This window comes from Chrysochloris asiatica, unplaced genomic scaffold (genome assembly GCF_000296735.1).
Source record: "Chrysochloris asiatica unplaced genomic scaffold, ChrAsi1.0 scaffold00159, whole genome shotgun sequence".
Lineage (NCBI taxonomy): Eukaryota > Metazoa > Chordata > Mammalia > Afrosoricida > Chrysochloridae > Chrysochloris > Chrysochloris asiatica.
Window position 1 is genome coordinate 4,025,098 of NW_006408677.1, and position 24,813 is coordinate 4,049,910.

Here is a 24,813-nt window from a genome sequence, read left to right on the forward strand (position 1 = left end):
CTTCCAAATGGCAAATTTCCAGGTAAATAAGGCTATATACTTCAGAGTTCAGTCTTCTACAGCATTTTCATAGATCTGAAACAACTTGGAAATTAGGGTTTATCCATCTTACATACCACCATTACTGATACTCAAACACAACACCATCTTTTGAAAATCATCAGTAATTCATATGTAAAGAGCAGCACAATCTAGTTATTTACATACTAAAAGTGATATGGTGGTGCCCTCTGGTGGTCATATTTAGCATTTCCCCTTGACACTGTGGTGGTGGTGGTTATGTGGCCTGTGGAGTCGGTTCCGACTCATAGCGACCCTGTACAGGGTTTATCTTGCGAAATAAAGAGACAAATATTTGTATTTGAAAATTTGAGGATCACCACAAAGGAAAAAAAAATCCCTGTGCTTCAGAATATCTTTTTTTGGCCTTCAAACACATTGGTAACAAGATAAAGCTAAATCTCTGTGCCATACTCCCAGGAGTCAAGCTGGTAGCTGCAGGAATCTTGGCAATTCCTGTTAAGAAATTTACTTCTTGGTTCTAGACCTTAACTGAAAGGTTTTTGCATTTTCTAGCTTGGCTTTTATGTCTATGGGTTTCTCAAAAAACCTCACCAATGCAGGTTCATTCAACAAAGAGGCAAGAATCTGTTCAAATGCGAATGACCACTGAGGGTCCTCCTTGAGAGAGGAAGGATCTTTCTCAGGCCAGTGGCTCTCTGTTGTCCCCTCACTTGCTCCTTCAGAAGCACTGACAGTCCCAGAAAGTCCTTTGGCTGATGATGTAGGACTATGTAGTTTCCTTCCAACTTCTTCCATCTTGAGTAAAAGTCTGGTTACAACAGCAATGGCTTGATATAATGACTCTTCTTCAGGATCACCATGGAATAAGTTATACAGGGTCTTTGAAAACTGAATAAATTGTGACTAGAAAAAGACACAAGTTGGAAATTTCACATTTGAATGTCAGATTTAGCAAGTATAAAGAGAACTTAGAAGTGAATAGTCTCCTTTACAAAATTTGTACTACGTAATAATCTTCATCCTAAAAGCCACAAGAATTGATGATTAATCCCCAGATAAAGATTAGTTCTAGAAAGATGGGTTTGAACTATGAAAGAAGGAAGAATGTCTCATTAATTTTCTAATAGTAGCACGATATATCAGTATTGACAAATTCCTGAGACTTTACCTGCCAGCATTACTGCAACGTTAAGTGGTATTTTAAATCAGGTACTTTCCCATATTTCCCTACATGGAAATCATTCGATCATTAACCAAATTTATTGAAAGGATGAACAATGAGTTCCACCTAATCTCTACAAAGGGCTTGAAGTGGGCAGTTCAGCTAGGATTGTTTAAAGGAAGGACAGACTTTTGGAACCTATCCTGGTATGGCGCTGTGGGTTAATGTGCCAGACTGCAAAACCATTTGAACTGCAAGGTCGGCAGTTCAAGCTCACCAGCGGCTTCTTGGAAACCCTATACAGGGTCGCCATGGGTCAGAACCAACTCGACAGCACTTAACAACAACAACGACGACTAGTAGATCTAAGAAGCTCATTTGGGTATACTCTTCTTTAAAGGCTGAGGTGGAGATGCAAACTGGTTTGTCAGCTAATTGCCCTTGTTGTTTTGTTGTTGTTAAGTACTGTGGAATCGGTTCCAACTCATAGTGACACTGCACAGGGTTTCCGAGGCTATAAATCTTTGCGGGGGCAGAAAGCCTCATCTTTCTCCCATAGAACAGCTGGTAGTTTCGAACTGCCGATCTTGAGGTTCACAGCCCGATTCATAACCACTACACTACCAGAGCTCCTTAGATAATCTGTAGTCCTGGTGTGGTGCTGTAAGATAAAGCACTGGACAGTAAGGTCACTTGAACTGCAAGGTAAGTACTTCAATCTACCAGCCGCTCTTTGCTATGAGTGGGAACTGACTTGACAGCACGTAACAACAATCTATAGATAATTCTGGAAGATATTTGTGTGCCATTTTGTCAATTAATAAAAATGATTCTAACACAAAAGTGTCCTAATAAATCAATCATCCCATCAAAAAGCTTACCTGTAAATAAACAGCAAATATACAGGATATAGTTTATAAAAAATACACGAGGGGGCTTAAAAAATTTGTGGGAAAAAAGTTTATGGGAAATGGAATGTGAAGATAATGGAATTGTTTCACAAACTTTTTGAAGCAACCTGATATTGTAACAAACTTGTAAATTTGATTTCCCTTTCTTCCTTAAGCTGTTCATTCACAATAAACTGAAAATAGATATGCCATATTAACTCATTTTATAAAGAACTTAATCAATTGTCAATTATCTAGTACATTGAGAAATACCAAGTACTTTGATACTTCTCATAAGGGTAAAGTGTTAGGTATCCACGGTACCTATGTCAACCAGATCTTTTCTTTTTAAGTTTAAGATTATATTCTGTGTGCCCTTTGGTTGTTTAAAACAAACAAAACAACAACAACAATAACAAAACCCCAGAGGGAATAGAAGCAAATACTGTTGATGATGCACAGAGGAGATTGTAATCATTGCAATGAAGAGTGTAAAATTGCTGTTTCTTCCATGTAAACTATCACTCAATTCACAATAAAAATGTAAAAAAAAAATTCTGAATGAATGTTGTTGTTGTTAAGTGCCATTGAGTCGGTTCTAACTCATAGCAACCCTGTATAGGGTTTCTAAGTAGCAGATGGTGGGTTTGAACTGCCGACTGCCCTTGTGGTTCGCAGTCCAGTGCTGATCCACACCAGGAGTCCACTGAATAATGGTACAAAATAGATGAATTTAGAATTGTGTCAATAGTAGTCATCTGTATTGCCTGAGTAGGTTTAAATATAAGCTCACTAGGAAACAGGGCTGGACCTATTTTCACAATTTTGTATTCCTAGTTGCTAGCTTTGGGGTTGGCAACTAGTTGTTAGCTGCCATCGAATGGGTTCTGACTCACAGTGTTCATGTATAGAGTTTCCAAGGAGTAGCTGGTATGTTTGAACCGCCTACTTTGTGGTTAGCAGTCCAGTGCTTATCCTACAGTGCGCCACACTAGGACTGACTGGATCTATTTCAGTGATTTTGTATCCCTAGTAGCTAGTTTGGGGGTTGGCAATTAGTAGACACTAAAAATGTTACTGAATGAGTGAACATTTCCAATACAGTTGGAAGAGAAGGCATCAAAATCTATGTTATACATCTTTGCTATTTAAGTGCAAATGTTCATAACCGAGGAATTATACTAAAACATTAAGATGCATTTATGTGTTTAAAATAAAACTTTGAAAAAATTTGTTCCCACTCTTATGTGCTCATCTGAAAGTTAGAGTGACAATACAGAGTACTGAACTATTTTCGTAATAAGATGTTAACTACTTTAAGGTTGAATTAACCCAAATTCATACAGACACTGAGAACCTAGAATTTTTGCTTTGAAAATACTATACCTGATTCATTCTTGGTAAATTCTTAATGCTTTCCTCTTTTTTGAAAAGTTCCTCTTGCCACTGACTCAGATATGCTTGAATATCAACTTTGCCTTTGCCTAAATGAGAGGAATAAAACCATTTCATAATGAACAGCCTGTGACATTTTTCTGAATTTTAAAGAGAATAATCATGACTGAAATAAATTTCACCGAGACATAAGAGTCCATTAAAATGAATCCAGTCAGATACCTGGATGTACTCTTTTTATTTCACCCACTGGCTCCCAGAAAAGTTTCCTATTTCCATTCAGACTAAGACTTTTGTTTGGGAAAGTTGGGAACAGAGATAATGTGAGTAGGAAGGGAGAAAGGATGTATTTATACCAAAGCAGAACATTGTGGCTTAACAATTTGAATTTCATGCAGACATTCTAATGCATATTGTTTTGTTAAGTGGGTCGAGTCTGTTCCAGCTCACAGTGACCTATCTGTATAGGGTTTCCAAGGAGCGGCTGGCCTGGTGGGTTTGAACTGCTGACATTGCGATTCCAAGTCCAGTGCTGATCCTACAGTGACACACCAAGAGTCCATTCCAATACATACTACAAAGTTAAGTTAAAAACAGCTTGTATATTATGTTCTTATTATGCATATAGCAGGTCTTTGTAAAAAACTCAAACACTATTATTTACCCATTCCTCAGAAGGGTTAAAGCAAGATGCTGCTGGTATTGATTTGTTAATACTTTTTGTAGGCTTCCTTGGAAAAATGGGTGGAAATATTGAACTGAATGACCAGGGGAATATGTAATATTTGAACAGTTCCTTAGCAACTATTTTTCTTTTCTAATAATATCCTGGTGTGGCACTGTGGGTTAAAGCGCTGGGACTACAAAGTCGGTTGAACTGCAAGGTCAGCGATTCAAGCTCACCAGCCGCTCCTCGGAAACACTATACTGAGGGAGGGGTGTCACTGGGGGTCGGAACAGACTTGATGGCACTTAACAACAACAACAACAACATTATTGTTGTAAAATACATGTAACATATTTGTCAATTTAATGTTTTTCACAGGCACAATTTAGTGACATCAATGACCAATATCTGCTGCCAAATTTCCCATTACCATAAACAAACTCAATGCTTCCTAAACAGCAATTATTGTCTAAATAAATGTTACTTAACAAAATAATAATAGAGTTTTGGAGTGTGATTTGACAATCCACTATCAAAAAATTGAACTTTTGGTGTGGAACTGTAGGATCAGCACTGGACTTCAAATCAGATCAAATCCACCAGCCGCTTCTTGGAAACTCTATACAGGGTTGCTATGAGTGGGAACTGACTCAACAGCACTTAACAACATCAACAAAATATTAAATATTCACATTCTTTGGCCCAGACTTCCCACACTATGTCCTACAGACATATTTGTAAAAGTATCTTTAAATATAAGTACAAAAGTGTTTGTTGCAGTATCATTTGGAGTAATAATTAGAAAAACATCTAAATGTCCATCAACATATTGTTGTTGTTAAGTGCCATTGGGTTGGTTCCAACTCATAGTGATCCTGAATAGGGTTTCCAAGGAGCAGTTGGTAGGTTTGAACTGCCAACCTTGTGGTTAGTAGTCAAATGCTTATATAGATAGACCTACTTATTGCAATAAATTATGGTTTTTATTGTAAGGTGCCACAGAGTTGATTCCAACTCATAGTGACCAATATGTACAGCAGAAGGAAACACTGCCCATGCTCACAACAGTTATGTTTGAGCCCATTTGTGATAGGTTAGGTTTTGTGTCGACTTGACTGGGCCAGGATTCTCAGTGGTTTGGCAATTGAGACGCAGTCATTCCCCATGATGAGAACTAATATAATGTAATCACTTCTATGATGAAATCTGCTATAAGCAGCCCATCAACTGAAAGGAGATTTCCACCGAGGTGTGACCAGCTTCCAGCATATTGGACACTCGGGCAAAGCTTGCTGCTTTCTGCTGGGTTTGGATCCTGCATCTGGCTTGTCACCCAACCTCCAGCTCTTTGGTTTGCACTTGAGCCAGTGGCCTACTCTATTGCCTGAGAATACTAGGAGTCATCAGAAGCTTGTCATCTTACCTACCTGACCTGCTAGCCTGCCATCTGACCTGCAAATCTTGGTCATCAGCCCTGTAGGTACATGAGTCAGAAGCCTCTAGCCTGACATCTGACCTATGGACTTAGGACTTGCCCATCTCAACAACTGTGTTAACCATCTCCTTGATGTAAGCGTCTCTTTATATATGCATGTATGTTTCACTGGTTTTGCTTCTTTAGAGAACCCAGCCTAAGACACCACTGTTGCAGCCACTGTGCCAGTCTATTGCATTGAAGGCCGTCTTCCTTTTTTGCTGACTCTCTAACAAGCATAACACTTCTTCAGAGACTGGTCCCTCCTGCATGAGATAAGTCTTGCCATGGTTTCTTCTAAGGATATTCTGGCTATACTACTTCTTCCAACACAGACTCTTTGACAGCACCAGAATTCAAATGCATCAATTGTCCGTGGTCTTCCCGATTCATTGTCCAGCTTATGCATGCATATGAGATGATAAGGGACATCTTGGCCTCTTTAACACTTTCAAGAGGTCTTTTGCAGCAGATTTTTCCAATGCAATACATTGTTTGATTTCTTGACTTCTGCTTCCATGGGTATTGATTGTGAATCCACATTAAATGACATCCTCAAATATGAGGATTTTTGTTTTCTGTTGAGGTAAAATCCATAGTACAGATTGTAGTCTTTGATCCTCATCAGTAAGTGCTTCAAGTCCCCTTTGCTTCCAGCAAGCTAGGTTGTATTATCTGCGTATCACGTGTTGTTAATGAGTCCTCCTCCAATCCTGATGCCACAACCTTCTTCTTCTAATCCATTTATTTGGATTATTTGCTTAGCATACAGATTGAATAAGTATAGTGAAGGGATAAAACCCTGACAAACACATTTAAACATTTTAAACCACGCTATATCCTGTTCTAGTCAAAGGCCTGCCTCTTTGGTCTATGCAAAAGGTTCACATGAGCATTAAGTGTTCTTGAATTCCCATTTTTTACAATGACCTCCGTATTCTGTTGTGTTGAAGTCCTTGCATAGGCAATAAAACTCAAGTAAACATCTTTCTGGTATTGTCTGCTTTTAGCCAAGATCCATCTGACAACAGCATGGATATTCCTTATTCTAGGTCTTCTGATTCTGGCTTGAATTTCTGGCATTTCCCTGTCAATGTGCTGCTGCAAATATTTGTGAATTATCTTCAGCAAAATTCTACTTGCCTGTGATATTAATGATGTTGTTAGATGATTTCTGAATCTGTTGAACCACCTTTCTTTGGAATAGTCACAAATATGGATCTCTTCCAGTTGGTTGGTCAGGTAGCTGTCTTCCAGATTTATTGGTGAAGTTTTCCAGTGTTGGATCTGTTTGTTGAAACATCTCAATTGGCTTTCTGTCAATTCCTGGAGCCCTGTTTTTCGCCAATGCCTTCAAGGCAACTTGAATTTCTTCCTTCGATATCATCACATCAGTTCTTGATCTTATCTGTATGATCAAGATAAAGTATGGCACAACCAAAAATTGGAATACTTTAAAATCCATTACAAATAATCATTCAAATGTACTGACATGAAAATAATGTCCATGATATAAATAAAAATCAAGCAAGCAAATCATAGAGCAATATCTATGGAATTAGTTTTTTAAAGAGATGTCTATATGTGTTCCTTTATGCCTAAAAACATGTCTGAAGAGGATATAAAACAACCTGTTTTCAGAATTTACCTCATGGCAGGGTTGGGCAGGGGGTGCGAGTACTTCCGTACTGTTTGAATTCCTTGGAAAAAGCTTATTTAGTACTTTGGTAATGAAAAAGAAATGGTTTTTAAAATAAAATTAAATGAATATAGATAATTTACTATTAAATTTTGTATAAATTTTGAAACTTAAATATCAAAAGAAGAAAAAAATAGTTAAACCAACATAAAGAAACTGAGAGGGCTCTGAGGACAAATAAATAGACTTTAAAGAAATTCACATTCCCCCTGTGTAGTTAATCCTATTCACAAAAACAATCATTTAATAAGCTAGATTAAACAGTATTCCACAGTACCTTTTTCAGGGCTGTTTTTTACTGATTCTGCCTCCTCCTTATTTGCAGGCATGGAAACTAGAGGAAAAGAGACATTTGGTATGACATTGGCCTTGTGAAAGTAAAATGTTCTGTATATAAATACTTATTATAAGTTCATGCTACTTTCTTCAAACCAACTAATCAATTGTAGCTAATATGACCTCTGTCATTAGAAGAAAAAGAACTTTTAGACTAAAAAGAACACTGAGGAAGAATCCATATTTTGAAAACTCCTAGAAAGAAGTATATGAAATATAGTAAGTGATTTCTGGACGTTATTTTCATCTAATGATATTTCTTGATTTGAATCACATTACTTTTACTATCAAAAGAAAGAAAAGTACACTGGAAGTCAGACATTCTGACTCATTATGAAATCTTGTATAAGTCACTTCTCTCTGGATCTCAGGGCCCTTATATATAAAACTAAAAGTCTTATGATTTGTAAGGTGTCTTCAAACTTAAGTTGAAATACTTTAACATACAGTAACCAAAAATACATTAATCAGACCTCATCCCTCCAAGAGGCATTGCATATTTATGAAACTGAAGCAAAGAGCACAAAAATAAACTCATCTCACTTCCAAATTTTGTCTTGGAGACAGATTCATTTCTGTCTTCTACATCTACAGTAATTAAAGTATTCATTGCTTGAATAACTATGACCCTAAATCAAAAGATTCTATTGTCTTCATTGTTTTTTCAGCAAGGGATGAAAATGGTCTGATACATTTTAGAAATTTCTGAATCAAAAGTAGAAACAGAACTCATTTTCTTTTAAATTATCCAGCAAACAAGAAATTCTGGAAATAAAAACCTGAAACTGCAGTTTGGCTAATCAGTTAAATATTTATGGGAATACTGTTGGTAAGTGTTGTTGAGCTGGTTCCAACACACAGCAACCCTGTAAAGGGTTTCTGAGGCTTATAAGTTGTTGCAGGAGCAGAAAACGTCATCTTTCTCATGCAGAGCAGCTGGTGGGCTTGAACTTCTGACTCTGTAGTTAGCAGTGCAGTGTTATCCTACAGAGTCATCACACTCCTTATGGGAATACTTACTAGGAACTTAACACTGTGCTAAGTGCTATCACAATACAAAAGAAGTATAATCAACCCAAATTTTAATAATTATAGTTGGGTTAGGACTCCTGGTGTAGTGCTGTAGGATAAACACTGGACTTTGAACCACTAGGTCGCTGGTTCAAACCCATCAGCTACTCCTTGAAAATCCTATACAGGGTTGCTATGAGTTGAAACCGACTCGACGGCACTTAACAAAAACAACAACATTGTTGGGTCAAGAAAATTTTAGGCAGGAAGATCTTTAGGAAAGCAATCATCAATATAGATAAACTTTTAAATAGTAATTTACCATGCAGCTGACTGAAATAAAGTAATTCTTCTTTGGAAAGTTCATCTCCTTTTGAAAGGTCCTGAGACTTCACATCCGTGTAAGCTGGAAACAGATAACCCAAACCACATTTACTAATGAGACAAACATGGGGGTGTTATCATGGGTCAGTGAAACTAGGGGCAGGAAATCAAACAAAGAGTCTCTGTATAAGAAGGACATATATGAAGAAATTGTATTAATGGGGCTGCATTTTACTAACAAAGAATGAAAACTACTTGGTCTTACTTTATAATAGCTTTCAGAAAGCCATTACAAATTGAAATAAGAAAATCTGGCATATGGAGATGTCTGAAAATGTGACCTTAGTCATTAAAACAACAACAACAACAAAAAAAAAAACCCCACTAACAAAATGAGGGACTGTGTGTGGTGCTGTAGGATAAGCACTTAACTGCAAGGTTGATTTTAACTGCAAAGTAGGCAGTACAAACTCACTAGGAGTTTCTCTGAAACAGGATCATTATAGGTCAGAATTGACTCCACGGCACTTAATATCATCATCATGCTACTCAAAGATTAGTTTTGAAGCATTAAATATTAAGTCATGCTGTGCTTTGTTGTTAAGTGCTGTGAAGTAGGTTCCAACACATAGAGACCCAGTATAATTTCCAAGGCTTTAAATCTTCACAGGAGAAAGCCTCATCTTTCTCTTGCAGAGTGGCTGGCAGGCTGGAACTGTGGACCTTGTGGTTAGCAGTCCAGTACTTATTGCATGGAGCTACCGCGCTCCCTTAAGGTCAGTGGGAAACTCAAAAGTAAACAGGAATGGTATGGTAACTTTGAGGCCGTTTGGTAGAATAGAAAGGAACCTGAGCTTTGGAGTGAGACCTCAGTTTGAATTCCAGCTATGTGATTTATTAGCTGTGTAATCTTCCACAAATTATTTCACTTTTTTCTAGTTTCCTTATCATCTCCACTGAGTGGTTTCCAACCTGTCTGGGCGGGGCTGGTGAAAGGAGATGGGGATAAGAGTCTTGTGGCTCAATAGTGAATAATTGCTATCAGGACTAACTGTGAGTGCTGTAAAGGTAAAGGTAGATGTTTTGTACCAAAAGGAGGGGAGTGGCTGATCTTGCAGTCCAGGAGTGGAGGACCCTGAGACAATCAAGGGAGAAGAGCAGAGTGCGGGACCCTGTCCAAAGAAGCAGTGACACCAGAGATGGAGGCAGAGACGAAGACATGGAAAGATGGAGCGGCTGGGGACTCTGGACTTAGGGAGGGAGAGGGGCTGTGTGCTGGTGGCCAGGGGGCAGGCTTGTTTTTTGAATGTTTACATATATATATATATTCTTGAGTGCTTCATTGTACATTAAAACAACAACAACAACAACACCCAAAACAAAACAAAACCAAAATACCCAGAGGGAATGGAAGCAAATGCTGTTGAATGATAATGCGTGGAGGGGATTGTAATTGTTGCAATGAAACGAAATACTTGAAATATGATAGAACGAATGTAAAGCTGATGTTCTCCCATGTGGACTGTCACTCAATTCACAAAAACTTAAAAAAAAAAATTCGCAAGAAAGTAGGATTTGAAGGGCAATTCCTCAACATAATTAAGAGCATATATACAAAACCAACAGCCTACATTACTCTTAATGGAGAGAAACTGAAAGCTTTCCTTCTGAGAACAGGAACTAGACAAAGATGTCCTTTGTCACCACTCCTATCCTATTCAATATTGGGAGTCCTGGTATGGCACTGTGGGTTAATGTGCCAGACTGCAAAGCCATTTGAAATGCAAGATCAGCAGTTCAAGCTCACAGCTGCTCCTTGGAAACCCTATACAGGGTTGCTATGGGTCATAACTGACTCGACGGCACTAAACAACAACAAATTCAGTATTGTGCTGGAAGTTTTAGCCAGAGGTATACGGAAAGATAGGGAAATTAAAGGCATCCAAATTCGCAGCCGTTCCACGGGAGAAAGATGAGGCTTTCTGCTCCCGTAAAGATTTACAGCCTCGGAAACCCTGTGCAGTGTCACTATGAGTCAGAACTGACTCCACTGTAGTTAACAACAACAACAAATTGGCAAAGATGGAGTAACACTCTATTTGCAGACGATATGATCCTATACATAGGAAACCCCAAAGACTCAGTAAAAAAAGCTACTAGACTTCATTGGAAGATTCAGCGAAGTGGTAGGGTATAAGATCAACATACAAAATCAGTTGGTTTCCTCTATACTAATAATGACAATGCTGAAAAGGACATTAGAAAAGCAATACCACTTACAATAGCTGTCCAAAGGATGAAATATCTAGGAATACATGTAACCAGAGAAACAAAGGACCTACACAAAGAAAATGACAAAACACTAATATGAGAAACCAAAAGAGACTTACAAAAATGGAAGAATATACCATGCTCCTGGATAGGAAGACTTAACATTGTGAAAATGTCAATACTACCCAAAGCAATTTATACATATAATGCAATCCCAATCCAGATCCCAATGACATTCTTCAAAGAGATGGAAAAAACAATGACAAAACTTTATATGGAAAGGAAAGAGACCCAGGATAAGCAAAGCACTGCTTAAGAAGAAAAATAAGGTTGGAAACCTCTTACTCCCTGATTTCAGAATTTACTGCACAGCTACAGTGGTCAAAACAGCTTGGTACTGGCACCATGAAAGATACATTGATCAATGGAACAGAATTGAGAATCCAGAAATTAACCTATTCACATACAGCCAAATGATTTTTGACAAAAGGTCTAAGTATATTGCAATAGGAGGAGATAGTCCTTTCAACAGATGGTGCTGGCAGAACTGGAAAGCGATATGCAAAAGATTGAAACAAGACCTTTACCTCATGCCATATTCAAAAACAAACTCAGCATGGATTAAATAACTAAATGTGAATCTCAGAATTATAAAATCCATACATGAAAAAATAGGGACAAATTTGAGGGCTCTAATACAGGGCTTCGGTATGGATTACATCTCAATGTAAAGAAAACAAAAATCCTCACCACTGGACCAATTCTTATCAATGGAGAAAAGATTGAAGTTGTCAAGGACTTCATTTTTCTTGGATCAACTATCAACACTCATGGAAGCAGCAGTCAAGAAATCAAAATTGGGCAAGTCTGCTGCACAAGGCCTTTTTAAAGTGTTGAAGACCAAAGAAGTCAGCTTGAAGACTAAGGTGCACCTGACCCAAGCCATGGTGTTTAAAATAACCTCATATGCATGTGAAAGCTGGACAGTAAATAAGGAAGACCATAGAAGAATCGATGCTTTTGAGTTATTGTGTTATAGGAGAATATTGAAAGTGCCACGGGCTGCCAAAAGAACCAATAGATCCGTGTTGGAAGAAGTGCAGCCAGAGTGCTCCTTCGAGGCCAAGATGGCCAAACTTCATCTCTCATACTTCAAGTATATTGTCAGGAGGGACCAGTCACTGGAGAAGGATATCATATTTGGTAAGGTGGAGGGTCAGAGACAAAAAGAGGAAGACTCCCAACGAGATGGATTGGCCAATTAGCAGCATCGATGGACTCAAGTGTGGTAACAATAGTGAGGCTGGCCCAGGTTCGGGCAGTGTTTTGTTCTGCTATGCACAAGTTCGCTATGAGTAAGTAGTGACTCGATGGCACCCAACAACAACAATAATACAGTGCACACACAGACGATCAAACACTGTGAAAATTACACAAAGTAGACAAAATTGATGGTTGGGACATACTAAAAATAAAAAAATCATGTGCATCAAAAGACTTTACCAAAAGAGTAAAAAGGAAGCCCACAGAATGGGAAAAAAATCTTTTGCAATGACACATCAGACAACGCACTAATTTCTAAAATATAGGATACTACAACATCTCTACAAGAAAAAAAAACAAATAACCCAATTAAAAAATGGGCACAGGACACGGACAGTCACTTCACCAAGGAGGACATTTGGGCAGCTAACAAACATATGAAGAAATGTTCACGATCACTAGCAATTAGAGAGATGCAAATGAAAACAATGAGATATCATCTCACACCAGCAGTAACAGTGAAGACGAAAAAGTAAGAGGACAATACATGCTGGCGAGAATGCAGAGATACTATGACCCTCCTACACTGTTGGGGGGATTGCAAAATGGTTCAACCATTCTGGAAAACAGTATGGTGCTTCCTCAGAAGGGTGGAAATAGAGATACCTTATGATCCAGCAAAGGAGCTCTAGTAGCGTAGTGGTTACGAATCGGGCTGTGAACCTCAGGGTCAACAGTTCGAAACTATCAGCTGTTCTGTGGGAGAAAGATGAGGCTTTCTGCTCCCATAAAGATTTACAGCCTCGGAAACCCTGTACAGGGTCGCTATCATGGCACATAACAACAACAATAACAATGATCCAGCAATTCCTCTTCTTGGTATTTATTGATCCACAAGAAATTCGAGCCATAACACGAGTAGTTATATAGTTATATGCAAACCAATGCTCAAAGCAGCACTATTCACAATAGCAAAAGGATGGAGACAGCCTACATGCCCATCAACGGAAGAAAGGATAAACAAACTTTGGTACATCCACACAATGGAATATTATGCTACCTTGAAGAATAACAAGGAAGCTGCTAGCCACCCCATAACATGGGTGAACCTTGAGGACATTATGCTGAGTGAAATTAGTCACAAAAGGACAAATATTGCATAGAACCATTATTGTAAAAGCTTAAGAAAAAGTACCTACACTAAAAGGGGGAAAAATTATTTTTTGGTTACAGGGGTATATGGGGTGGGACGAGGGGGAGGAGTTGAAGGTGGAGCACAGGGTAGGGAATAGACACAGGATAGTTTGGGTGCAGGAAGGGGAGTGCTGATACACAAGAAGGGGGAGGGGAATGGAAGAACAAGGCTGATGGTACAACAGTTAGGCAGGTTTGCCTGGGCTAAGTTGGACAGAGGTAAATAGTGATGTACGCCCAACCTTGGAACAACAGGACTCTGGGATACAGGGATTGAGGCATGGTTTGAATGGGTAACAGAGGGCAAATAATGTTAAGATGCTTGGTTGTCTTTTGAATCTTGGTTTCCCTTGCATACCATTGTAAAATAGACACTTGAGGGGGTAAGAAAGGAATAGCCAGAAACATCACCATAGAAAGTCTGTAAATCTGTCTTCAGCCTACAACTGATTGGAATACCTAAAACGGGGCTAGAACTTGTCCAGTGCAGAAGGCTTCCTGTGGAGCCTTTACACTGCATAAGACCATAGGTGGAATCCTGATCCTCATCCAGAATCTTCTGAGGTGGGAAATTTCCACTTGAAAGGACAAGCGACCAGCCTGGAGTGGCTAGAAGAACAGAAGATACTTCTTGAAAGAAAGATCAGCAGGAAAAATAAAAAACAATAATGGCAGTCTGACTGACTACTACAAGAACAAGCAAGTTGTTTGCTGGGGAGCCATCAAGGCAAGCCGTTGGGTCCCCTTAGGGCAAACCCCCTTCCAAGACTGAGACTCAAGGGGAATACACAAGCAAGCATGTGGTCTTGCTGGTAACCACCTTGGTCTATTGATGAGGGGAAGTGGGGGAAAACAGCAATGACGTTGTGAGCTTAGTCCAATCACATTCAATAGACGCCTGTCAACCTGGGTTGAGACCTGGTTGGCCAGCAGTATGGTGAGACCCTATGACTCCTGGGCCCAGGGACAGGGACATAGCCACAGAGGACTACAGCAGAGTGTTAAGCGTCCAGCTGATAGGAAGTGAGGGGAGATGCACAAGAACACCCACACTTGCAGATAGTACCCACTTGACTTGGCTTCAATGGATGGATGATCAGAGCTCAAATAGAGGAAGAAAGAGGAGGAAAAAAAAAAAGAGTAATCTGCTACAATTTGATAAACTTGACCTATACTTACGGATGTAGTAGCTCAAGAGAGGGAACGAGTCTTTACAGCAAGGATCATTCCCACTTCCTCGGTATACAGGATTGGCATGGATAGGCAACTCAGACACTGGCTACCCAAAATAGGGGCTTCCAATACATGAAGTGACTGGCTTACAAGCTTTCAAGAGGGAGCCTACTTACAGAGGGTGCGGGGAAAGGTAGAATCTCCACTGAGTGGTTTCCAACCTGTCTGGATGGGGCTGGTTAAAGGAGATGGGAATAAGACTTTTGTGGTTCCATAGTGAATAATTGCTATCAGGACTGACTATGAGAGTTGGAAAGGTAAAGGCAGACATTTTGTAACAAAAGGAAGGGAGTGGTTGATTTTGCAGTCCAGGAGCGGAGGACCCTGGGACCACCAAGGGAGAAGAGTGGAGCGCAGGACCCTATTCAAAGAAGCAGTGACTCCCAGAGATGGAGGCAGAGACGATGATGTGGAGAGATGGAGTGGTTGGGGACTCTGGACTCAGGGAGGGAGAGGGGCTGTGTGCTGGTCTGCGGCGGGGGGTGGGAGGCAGGTTTATGGGGTGTACCCTTTGGTTGTTTGAATGGTTATATATTCCTGAGTGCTTTGGTGTACTTCCAAACAACAACAACAACAAACAGAGGAAATGGAAGCAAATGCTGTTGATTGATATGGCATGAAGGGGATTGTAATCATTGCAATGAAATGAAATACGATAGGATGACTGTAAAGCTGATGTTCTCCCATGTAAACTATCACTCAATTCACGATAAAAACTTAAAAAACAAAAACAAAAAACAAAAAGAGTTAAAGGGAACCAAGATAAATGCTATTGTATACACAGTCCTGCAATAACAATGATTTGTGAGTTAATGCTTGGATCAATATGCAGGTTGAATGTATGTGAGAGGGCAAGTGGGATTATACCTATAAATATAAATAGGTTTGACAGAGGATATTTCTACATGTGTATTTACCTATGCTGCAAATATAACCATAAATGGAAGCAATTCATCCAATGCACCCCGTGAACATCTATGACTCTGAATCCCAAAGAACTAGATGGTACCAGGTAACAGTACTAACTGCTCTGAAAGGGATTGCATTAGAAGGTCCTGGATAGAGTGGAGGGTAAAGGTGGAACAAAAATTATTTTAAAGAAACAAAGAAAAGACCAAGCTTACTGATTTGGTAGATACTGGTGGAATTCCTTAGACTATGCCCCTTAGTTTTAATTCAGGTCTAGAACTGAACTTACTCCTGTGGTTCAATCAGCCAAATAATAGAAAGGTCTATAAAAGGACTGATAACATGATGGCGGTACATACACGTTAGAAGAAGTCACCATTTGAGATCAAAAGGGCAGCATTTACCCAAGGACAAAGTTCAAAGCATTAGAAGCGAAGGGGGAATGGAAATGGTAAACACCAGGAGTAAGTGGGATAAGCGATGTTACATTGTGGAGATACAATCAATTCTACGAGGCAAAATGTGTATGAATTATTGAACAGAAATTATTGGATAGAAAAGTGATTTGTTTTAGAAATCTTCACCCAACTCACAATAAGAAAAAGTTTTTTAAAATGAAAAAAAATTATAATCTGGAGGCGTATGCAATTTGCAAAGTAGTTTAAAAGGAGGAATGGAAACACAAAATACAAGGAAAAAGTGGGATAAGTGATGTTACAATGGGAATTGCAATCAATGACATGAAATCAACCATGTGAATTGCTGAATGGAAAATTGAGGACCTGCTCTGTAAACCTCCATCCAATTTACAACACAGAGTTTTTGTTTTTAAAGCAGGTTTAGCTTCTTCATAAAACTTCCATTGTACATTATGAGTACTTAAAAATCCCTTGGGGATCTCTAAGCATAACCTGGGGATCTTGTTAAAATGTAGGTTGATTCAGTATATCAAGGGTGGAAAGGCAAATTCTTAGCAAGGGCGTCAAACTGGAATGAACCAATTTAAAGCCCTGATGTAAAGGAAATGTGCTGACAAACAATATGCTAAAAAAAAGGTAGTTGTGGAAGTTTGTCTCAGTTAAATTCTACTCTCTAACAATAAAAAAGACAACAAAAACCCTTCAATGTTATACCAATATGCAAATGATCCATACAGTTCTTGTACACAAACTTTTTCAATATATGCACTGGTAACTAATAGGAAGGAAATGTGTAAACCCATTTTTTAACAGAGGATCTGTTCCATAGAATTCATTATATCAATATTGGTAAAAGTAGTATGATCTCTTGGCCACAATGTTGTAGTTGTTAAGTGCCGTCAAGTCGGTTCCAACTCAGTGACCCTGTATCTAAGGAGCAATTAAACCAACGACCTCATAGTCAGCAGTCTAGAGTTAACCCTCCAGTGCTCATATTTAAACGTGTATGTGTAATTATATTTGTTAAAACAGAATATTCTTTTTGTACATCTTTAAACTAGACAAAACTCATTGCTGCTAAATCTATTCTGACTCACAGCAGGACAGAGTAGAATTGCCCCCATAGGAATTCCAAGGCTGTAATCTTTGGAGTCCCTAGTGTGGCACTGTAGGATAAAGCACTGGACTTTAAGGTCAGTTTCAACTTCAAGGTGGCAGTTCAAATTCACCAGCCACTCCTTGGAAACCCTACACAGGGTTGCTATGAGTCAGAGCCAACTCAATGACACTTAACAACAATAAGAATCTTTAAGAGCTGCTGGTGGGTTTGAACAACTGACATTTTGGCTTGCAGCCAAGCATGCAACCACTGTGCCACCAGAATTCATTCCCTTACATCATTAAAGACTGTTAAATTCTTACCTGGAGGAATATGCAGTTTAAAAAGCAGTTTAAGCTTCTCAGTAAAACTTCCATTGTACATTATGTCTGTTCAATAAAATTCAATGGCAAATAATCAGGTATCTAAAGAACATTCAATTAATTCTAGCAACACAGATTAATTAAGATAGAGATATTAGCCAAGAGTCAGGATTCAGAAACCTTCTGTTACTGAAATTAATAACTGAATAATCACCCAGACAGCCAGTTCTTCTCCCTCAAGTATATAAGCAACTATCCCCCCTCCATTTTTTTCAGGAACTTAATGTTTATTAAATGGTTAATTGAATGGACAAATGAATGAGCCATGCTATTGTTCCAAGGCTCAGTGGTTACTTAAAGATATTTAATAAATATTTTTGCATAAATTTTTAGCATAAATTTCCTATACTAATGGAAAAAAAATCCCTCTATGAATTTAAGTTAGGGTTTTGATTATAGAATGCATCCTGGGCTTTGTAAGAGCAATGGTTGACTTTCTCTTTGTACACACTCTTGTTTTATATGCTCTAAGCTTCAGGGAAGATATCTGGGAAACAGTAATTTTGAGAGCTTAGAGAAAATACAAGCCAAAGAAAACTATTGTGATTCTTCCCTTGGAGAAGATTATTGGGAAAATGCTGAGTTGTAACAACTTGGATCGAAAGCTGAATATAAAATCCCAAACAAAGAGGAGTCAAGCCCAGGGTAACATGTAAGTCAAAGGAAAGCAGCAGAGGAGGGGTGTGGAACATGAGGTTATATGATAAAAGTTCAGAGTTTAAGCAACTATCCTTTATCAGAGGCATAAAATGCTCTCCTGCTGGTCTCCTTTCCCCCCAATCTCTCAGATTTCTGTTTTTCTCTGGAATGAACACTTAAGCCTCATTTGAGGAGAGAACTGCTCTTTAGTGTGCAATCCCTGATAGCAAAGCATGCTTTGGTGGTCTAAAAAACCAAAGAAATAAACAATAAAACAGGTACAACCTGTTTGTACCACTGTTCTAGCTTGGAATTTTACTAAGGTGGAACATCTGTTTATAGTGCCCATGTACCTGCGTGTGAAGAAAACCTATGCTCATTCTCTCTTCCTTCATTGAAACACTCATATCTACAGCTTACTTTTCTAGTAGGACTGTAATAAAATTAGATCAATATATTTAGATTTGGCAGCAAACATGGAAAAAGATCCAGTTATCGCTAAATTGGAGACACTGCAACCCAAGATGGTAATAATGAACTAAAGTGGTGATAATGAGCAGTATTAAAGATTTATAGGACTTTCTTTCTCTATTTATTTTACTTTAAAAAAGAAAACAATTGGATATCATCCTACCAATTGCAGAGGAGAATTCTTTGAAGTTTATAAGGCAGTCAGAGTTTTCATCCAACAATCTGAATGTCCACAAAGCTAGTGAGTCTCTGTTTTCAGAATGAGCCCAGGGACTCAAGAAGTGATACAATACTCTGAACTGCTGGCAGTCAATCTGATACTGCTCCAAATATGGTAGACTGGGGTCATGGTGCTTCAATACTGGACAATTCAAACACCAATAGCATGAAAGAAACAGTTCTTTCTATTAAAAACAAAAAACAAATAAAAGTCATTACATCAGAAAAGGTAATTTTGGAAGAGTTTGTTCTTTTAAACATGTTTGTTAAAATAATTAAAGATACAATATTTAAACATGGTTGTCATCAAAGTCTGCTAAAAGAGTATTGTTTTTCATTTAAAGAAGAATAACAATACCTTAAAGATGACATAAAGTTCATCCAATTCATGAAGGCTCAATTTCACATCCTGTGACACGACACGCAACTTTTAAAAGAAGAAAAGCGTTTTAGAATCCAGAACTTAACATTTCAATTTAAAAATTCTCTCTCAGTTCATTTATAGCTCTTCTGCTAGAAGAAACTCTATAGTTCTTTTAACTTTTTATAGGCAAATGCACTCATTATAGTTTTAAAAAATGTGCATAGACTATAGCGCAATTCTGCACTGAAACATACTTTGAGACCTTAATTTATGCATGTCCTCAAAAATCACTGCCAAAGACAGTCATTTAAAGTCTATAAATAAGCAACAATATTTACAAGTCTCATTTGATAAACTTTGCTCTTAACACAAACAATTTGTCAAGGCATCATGTGGGGACTGTCAATGATAAACTACTTCAAAAGGTATTGGGAGATGTACATCTCTCTCTGTGCCAAAAATTATAACCCAAGAAGCTTAAACAATATTCAACTTTATACTACTCCATGGAAAATAAGCACTAGTGGTAAAATTATTATAACTTTAAGAAATCTAAAATTAAGGGTAAAGATGATAAAAGGTATCATTAATTAAAGAGGGAAAACTTAACAACAACAACAACAACAGTGACTTGATAAATAAACAAAAGAGTTGGCTATTTGAAAAAATAAAATAAAATAGACAAATCTTTGGCAACTGCGATAAGTGAAATCAGCAGTAAACATCACTGAGAAGGAAAGGGATAATATAAACATAAATACACAGGCCAATAACAGTACATAAAGGTATCCTTAAGTATTCAATACACGAATTCCAAAAGGTTTATACCAATACATCTGAAAGTCTACATGAAATGGATAATTCTCCAGGAAAATATAAATGGCCAAAATTAACTTAGAAATTTAAAAAATGGAATAGACGTAACTGGAAAGGTAATCAAAGATCTACCTCCCATCAAAGAGACACTAGAACCAGACGCTTTAAAAGGTTCATTTTTGAAAACCTTCAAGTAAAAGATAATTCTCATGTAATGTCTATTAATCCAGAAGATAGAAAAATACGAATTATTCAAAAATTCATTCTGATGTGAAAATAAAAGTTACTAATACCTAAAAGAAAACTGTAACCAATGTGTTGCCTAATAAAGATGTAAGAACCTAGCTGAACTACTAGCAAAATGAGCAAGGAAAATAGTAAAAGAATGATACATTGTGAACAAATAGGATTTATTTTAAGGATGCAAAGGAAATCTAGTATTAGGAAATCTTTAATGTAAATCACTACACTAGTAAAGTAGAAAAACACAGACTCAAGCTGTGGAAAAGTCATTGATCAATCTTGATTAAAAAAAGAAAAGAAAACCATCTTATTTAATGAAGGTCTTACCCAAGCAATAAGATTTTTTTTTTTAAAAGTATATGCAGAAGGATCAAACTGTAAGACTGGAAATGACAGGCTTGTATATTTTAAAAACTCAGGAAATGCAACTGAAAAGTAATAGAATAATAAAGTGGTCATTTACAAAAGCACCATACCCAAACCAATAAATTTTATATTCACAGCAATAAGCAATAAGAATCTGTAATGAAAAAAAACTCATTTATATTAGCAACAAAACCATAAAATACATAGGTAGAGAATGTATAAGAATGTATAAGATCTTTCTAATAAGAAATGTATAAGATTGTAAAAGAAACTATAATTCTTTACTAAAAGACATTAAAATAAACAATTAAAAATACACTAAAAAGGACATTTAAAAAAAAATCTTGGATCCATTTCTGGTTTTGGTGGTGGTAGAGACAGCCAAGTAGGAAAGGCTCCATGGGCGAGGGATTGAAATCCCAGAGAAACTGCGCTCAAGGAACAACACCAGAGCTCTGGATCTAGCATATGGTGCAGGGTGTCAGTTTTCTGCACATGTAAGTGGAAAATTCATGATATAAAGGAAAATACTGTGAGTTAGGAATCGCTCGAGACAGAACTTCCTCTGTGGCCACCCCACCCGGGTGGAGTTCTGGGGGCAGGGCTACAGCCAGACTGGCACAGGGAACCAGCAATAAAAGTGGTGCAGTGACATTTGCAAAAGGAGGTGTGGGGGATTCTACACATTTTTTTCCTCCTCTTCCCTGCCATGCCTTCTTTGCCCAACCCGGATGCCTTCAGGCGGGTGGTTGCACACCCCCCTAAAAAAGTCTAGCGCTGAGCCGACAGTTTTCCTACAGCACAGAAAGAAAGAGCTTGGAGACTGCTTATGACGTTAGCCTCGGGGTTGTAGCCCTAAAATTAACTTGCGCAGGGCCCTTTACTCCAGCCTATCTAGCAAGAAAAAAGCAGGCCCATCAGGCCTGACAGACAAACCATAGGAACAATCTATAAAACCCCAATATAAAAGGACACAATTATCTCCAGAATTACGCTGTGCACATGCAGATACCTAGGTGACCTTAACAGACAAAAACAGCAATCATTCTCACATTAACTTCTCAACATCTATCTGTGCACCTCTACTGTGGTGACTAGAGGAGGGGCCTGAGTGAGTGGACACCCCCACCCACTGCTGGAGGCTTCTACGGTGCACACACACTGCTGTGTAGCAAGGTGACTGGAGAGTTGGCCACAGTTTTATTTTTGTTTCAAAGTGGTGGCTTTTGTCTGTGCTTTTATATTGCTTCTGCTTTTGGTCCTTTTGATCACACATTTTTCCTGGAGGTGGGAGCTTTTTCTCGCTACGTTACCCAAGAAGAGATGACTATCATGGCCATACAGCCAAGCTACAAGCATACCCCATTATATTCCACCACTGAGAAAAGAGCCAAGAACAGCTGCTAAGCATTACATGTGAAAAGGGAAGCCCATCTCCTGATCATATCCACCAGGAGACACCCAATAAGCTTAATAACACAACAACAAACATCCATTTAAGCATTTAAAAACCCACATAACTACTGGAAATGACAAACAAAACACAACAAAAGATCTCAAACCATGTCCCAAAACAAAAAAGACTAACTGAGATAAATGTGCTGGAGATCGACAAAGGCTCCACAGAACAGGAAGAGCAGGTTTTGGATTTGCCTGAGAAGGAATTCAGAAGAATGATATGGAAACAAATTCAAATGCCCTGAAAAGGGGTGGAGGAAAACAAGGAAGAAGTCAGGAAAGAACTACAAGAGCAAGATGGATACAGCACTGGAAACAATCCAAAACCTGTAAAAAGAGGTCCAGATGATTAATAATAAAATATCAGAAATGGACAATACACTGAAAGGGGAAAGGAGCAGAATACAAGAGATGGAAGCCAGAACTAGTGAGCTGAAAGACAAATCTCTCAATACTGCTAAGACAGAAGAGCAAGCAGAAAAAAGGAAAAAAAAAATCTGAAGAGAGTCTAAGATTCATGCTGGATAACATGAAGAGGAGCAACTTAAGAATTATTGGCATTCCAGAACAGGAAGAATCACAGAAGTCCACAGAAGAGATAGTTGAAGAGCTTCTGGAAGAAAATTTTCCTAACATCTTGAAACGAGAAGATAAACATTCAAGAAGCTGAACGTGCCCCAGGAAGGATAGACCCCAAAAGAAAGTCACCAAGACATATAGTAATCAAGCACTCCAAATTCAAAGACAAGGAGAGAATCCTAAAAGCGGCCAGGGAAAAGAGAAGTGTCACTTACAAAGGCAAGCAAATCAGATTAAGCTCTGAGTTCTCAGCAGAAACCATGCAGGCAAGAAGGCAATGGGGAGACATATGTTGTTGTTGTTGTTAAGTGCCGCTGAGTAGGTTCCGACCCATAGCAACCCTGTATAGGGTTTCCAAAGAACAGCTGGTGAGCTTGAAATGCTGACCTTGCAGTTCAAACAGCTTTGCAGTCTGGTGCATTATCCCAGAGTGCCACACCAAGACTCCGGGGAGACATATACAAAACCCTTATAGAAAAAAACTTGCCAACTAAGAATCATCTATCCAGAAAAACTGTCAATCAAATACGATGGTGCAATCAAAACATTCCAGGATAAACAAAAGCTAAGAGATTTTGTCAAAACCAATCCAGCACTTCAAAGCATCCTAAAGGGAGTTCTTTGGAGTGAAAACCAACAAGAACAGACAACAACCAGAGATTGACAGGCATGGCAACACTACCTGGAACTCAGTCGACAGACAGCAGAGTTCAGAACAGAACAAAACTACAACAACTAATTCAAAGGAGCTGGGAGGTCAACCAAAGATCAAAATTATATCAATGTCAAAGAAGGAATAAATGTAGGAACAGAGATCTGGGTGGTGAGGCTGTCACGTAGATTACAGGATACAATAGATTCTCTTAAATGGAGAGAAAAGTTAATAGACTATAAGGTAACCCCAAAGAAAGTTAATACTTCACAACTTACCTTGAAAATGAACTTCCAAGCAGAAAAAGCAAACATGAAAACTAAGAAGAAACTGACAAGATATAGCACAAAACCCCACAAATTCAGCACAAGAAGGCATGCAGAACAAAGGAATGAACAGCACTATCAAAAAACTTATATGATGGCAGAAGTTAATTCATACCTATCGATAATTACATTGAATGTCAATGGATTGAATGCACCAGTGAAGAGACTGAGAGTGGCAGATTGGATAAGAAAACAAGACCCTTCAATATGCTGCCTACACCTTACACACAAAGACAAAATCAGACTAAAAGTTAAAGGATGGAAAAAATATACCAAGCTAACTGCAACAATAAACAAGGAGGAATAGCAATTCTAATCTCTGACAAAGTAATCTTTAAGACAAAAACCAGCATAACAGATAAAGAAGGACACTACCTCATGATCAAAGGGTCAATTGAGCAAGATGACATAACTACAATAAATATGTACACTCCCAATGAAAAAGCACCGAGATATATGAAGCAAACCTTACTAGAATTGAAGAAAGAAACAGATAAATCTACAATTATAGTGGGAGATTTTAATATGCCACTTTCAAAAAGGGACAGAACAAACAGAAAGGAACTCGACAAAGTTACAGAGGAACTAAACAGCACAATCAACCAACTTGACCTCATAGACGTGTATCGAGCATTCAACCCAACAACAGCACAATATACTTTCTTATCCAGTGCACATGGAACATCATCCAGAATTGACCATGTGTTAGGCCACAAAGCAAGCCTCCATAAATTTACAAACATCAAATTACTACAGAGCATCTTTTCAGACCACAAGGCTATAAAACTAGAAATCATCAACAAGAAGACTAAGGAAATAAAGTCAAATACATGGAAACTGAACAACACCCTGCTAAAAAGTGACTGGGTAAAAAAGAAATTAAATATGAATTCATAAAGTTCCTAGAAACAAATGAGAATGAAAACA

At 38.2% G+C, this 24,813-nt stretch overlaps 1 protein-coding gene across 1 annotated transcript in view; it reads right to left on the minus strand.

The window, feature by feature from the left end:
- Nucleotides 1-528: 528 nt before the first annotated feature.
- Nucleotides 529-24,813, minus strand: part of TBC1D8B (TBC1 domain family, member 8B (with GRAM domain)) — a 156,083-nt gene continuing 131,798 nt past the window's right edge. Inside the window, exons 15-21 of the mRNA XM_006871052.1 lie at nucleotides 19,441-19,509; nucleotides 19,027-19,267; nucleotides 17,694-17,759; nucleotides 8,981-9,064; nucleotides 7,589-7,645; nucleotides 3,463-3,560; nucleotides 529-927 (exon numbers count right to left, since the gene is read on the minus strand). Coding sequence (XP_006871114.1) covers nucleotides 529-927; nucleotides 3,463-3,560; nucleotides 7,589-7,645; nucleotides 8,981-9,064; nucleotides 17,694-17,759; nucleotides 19,027-19,267; nucleotides 19,441-19,509 — 1,014 coding nt within the window. The remainder of the gene's footprint in view (nucleotides 928-3,462; nucleotides 3,561-7,588; nucleotides 7,646-8,980; nucleotides 9,065-17,693; nucleotides 17,760-19,026; nucleotides 19,268-19,440; nucleotides 19,510-24,813) is intronic.